Consider the following 2,348-nt stretch of genomic DNA (forward strand, 5'->3'; position numbering starts at 1 on the left):
ATCGGGACCTAAACCGAGCCAGTCCAAAGGATAACTTCCCTTTACCATACATCGATGTCCTTGTAGATAACACAACCAATTTCACTTAGTTTTCCTTCATGGACGGGTTCTCAAGTTACAATCAGATAAAGATGGCGTCGGAGGACATGGAGAAGACTACGTTCGTCACCTTGTGGGGAACGTTCTGTTATAAGGTGATATCCTTTGGGCTCAAGAACACCGGGGAAACCTATCCGCGGGCTATGGTAGAATTATTCCATGATATGATGCACAAAGAGATTGAAGTCTACGTGGATGACATGATTGCCAAGTTTAGGACCGAGGAGGAACATCTCGTCAACTTGTGGAAGTTGTTCGAGAGACTACGGAAGTACCAGTTAAGATTGAACCCCGCCAAGTGCACCTTCGAGGTCAAGTCGGGAAAATTGCTTGGTTTTGCTGTAAGTCAGAAAGGGATAGAGGTGGAACCCGAAAAGGTAAAGGCCATCCTTGAGATGCCTGAGCCGTGCACCGAAAAGCAAGTCCGAGGTTTCTTGGGGCACCTGAACTATATAGAAGGGTTCATATCGCAACTCACCGCTACCTGTGAGCCTCTCTTCAAACTTTTGCATTTGTTAGGATCAAGCAATGCCTTATGAACCCTCATGTGCTAATGCCACTAGTGCCCGGGAAACCCCTTATCCTATGCATGACGGCGTTGGATGAGTCGATGGGGTGCATGCTCGGGTAGTATGACGATACTAGAAAAAGAGAACGAGTTGTCTATTACTTGAGCAAAAAGTTCAATGCTTGCGAGATGAACTACTCTCTGCTAGAAAGGACATGTTGTGCCTTGGTGTGGGCATCCTACCGTCTAAGGCAGTATATGTTAAGCCATACTACTTGGTTGGTATCCAAGATGGACCCAGTCAAGTACATTTTTGAAAAACCCATGCTTACAGGACAGATCGCTCCATGGTAGGTTCTGCAATCTGAGTTTAACACTGTCTATGTCACTCAAAAGGCGATAAAAAGAAGCACCTTGGTGGACTATCTGGCTCAGCAGCCTCTGAATGACTACCAGCCCATGCATCCGGAGTTTCCAGATGAAGACATCATGGCCTTGTTTGGGGAGAAGGTGGAGGATGAGGACAGGGATAAGTGGATCGCGTGGTTCGACGGCGCGTCCAACACCCAAGGCCATAGGGTTGGGGTGGCTTTGGTCTCTCCCGACAACCAATGTGTTCCCTTCATGGCCAGATTGGGCTTCGATTGCACGAATAATATGGTTGAATACGAGGAATGCGCCCTCGGAATCCAAGTGGCAATTAACTTTAATGTCAAATTGCTCAAAGTGTACGTAGACTCAGCCTTGGTAATTCACCAGTTGAGGGGAGAATGTGAAACTAGGGATCACAAGTTGATACCCTATCAGGCCTACATCAAGAAACTGGCTGAGTTCTTCAACGAGGTCTCCTTCCACCATGTTCCTAGAGAGGAAAATCAGATGGCTGATACGCTTGCCACTCTGGCATCCATGTTTCAGCTAACCCCACATGGAGACTTGCCATACATTCAGTTCAAATGTCGCGACAAGCCCACACATTGCTGCTTGATAGAAGAGGAGCCAGACGATAAACCGTGGTACTTCGACATCAAGCGGTACATAGAGTATAAGGAGTATCCACAAGGGGATTCTGACAACGACAAGAGGACATTGCGAAGGTTGGCAACTGGTTTCTTTCTAAGCGGAGGTATCCTGTACAAGCAAAATCATGATATGGTTTTGCTCTGATGTGTGGATGCTAAAGAAGCTGAGCGAATGCTCATGGAGGTACATGAAGGGTGCTTTGGGGAATAGATGTGATCAGAGCCATTGAGCCCAAGGCTTCGAACGAACATCGACTACTTCACCAAATGGGTTGAAGCTGCTTCATACTCCAGTGTGATGAGGAGCGTGGTGGTTAGATTCCTCAAGAAGGAGATAATCTGCCGGTATGGGTTGCCCAGGAAGGTTATCACGGACAATGCCACCAACCTGAATAACAAGATGATGAAGGAAATGTGTGAGGATTTCAAGATCCAACACTAGAATTCCATGCCTTATAGGCACAAGATGAATGGGGCGGTTGAGGCAGCCAACAAGAACATCAAGAAGATCATTCAGAAGATGACGGTGTCATACAAAGATTGGCACGAGCTGCTCCCTTTCGAGCTGCATGGTTATTGAACCTCAGTGCGCACATCAACTGGGGCAACTCCGTTTTCGTTGGTGTACGGGATGGATGTCGTACTTCCATTTGAAGTAGAGGTCCCTTCTTTAAGGATTCTGGCAGAGTCCGGGTTGAAAGAGTCAGAGTGGGCCCAAG

The 2,348-nt window shown here is 47.3% G+C and overlaps 1 protein-coding gene across 1 annotated transcript; it reads left to right on the forward strand.

Annotated features, from left to right (window-relative positions):
* The first annotated feature begins 1,096 nt into the window (after positions 1–1,096).
* LOC114371620 lies at positions 1,097–1,774 on the forward strand. The gene has a single exon (XM_028328996.1). The coding sequence runs from the start codon at positions 1,097–1,099 to the stop codon at positions 1,772–1,774; it is 678 nt and encodes a 225-aa protein (XP_028184797.1).
* The last annotated feature ends 574 nt before the right edge of the window (positions 1,775–2,348 follow it).

This window comes from Glycine soja, chromosome 10 (genome assembly GCF_004193775.1).
Source record: "Glycine soja cultivar W05 chromosome 10, ASM419377v2, whole genome shotgun sequence".
Classification (NCBI taxonomy): Eukaryota; Viridiplantae; Streptophyta; class Magnoliopsida; order Fabales; family Fabaceae; genus Glycine; species Glycine soja.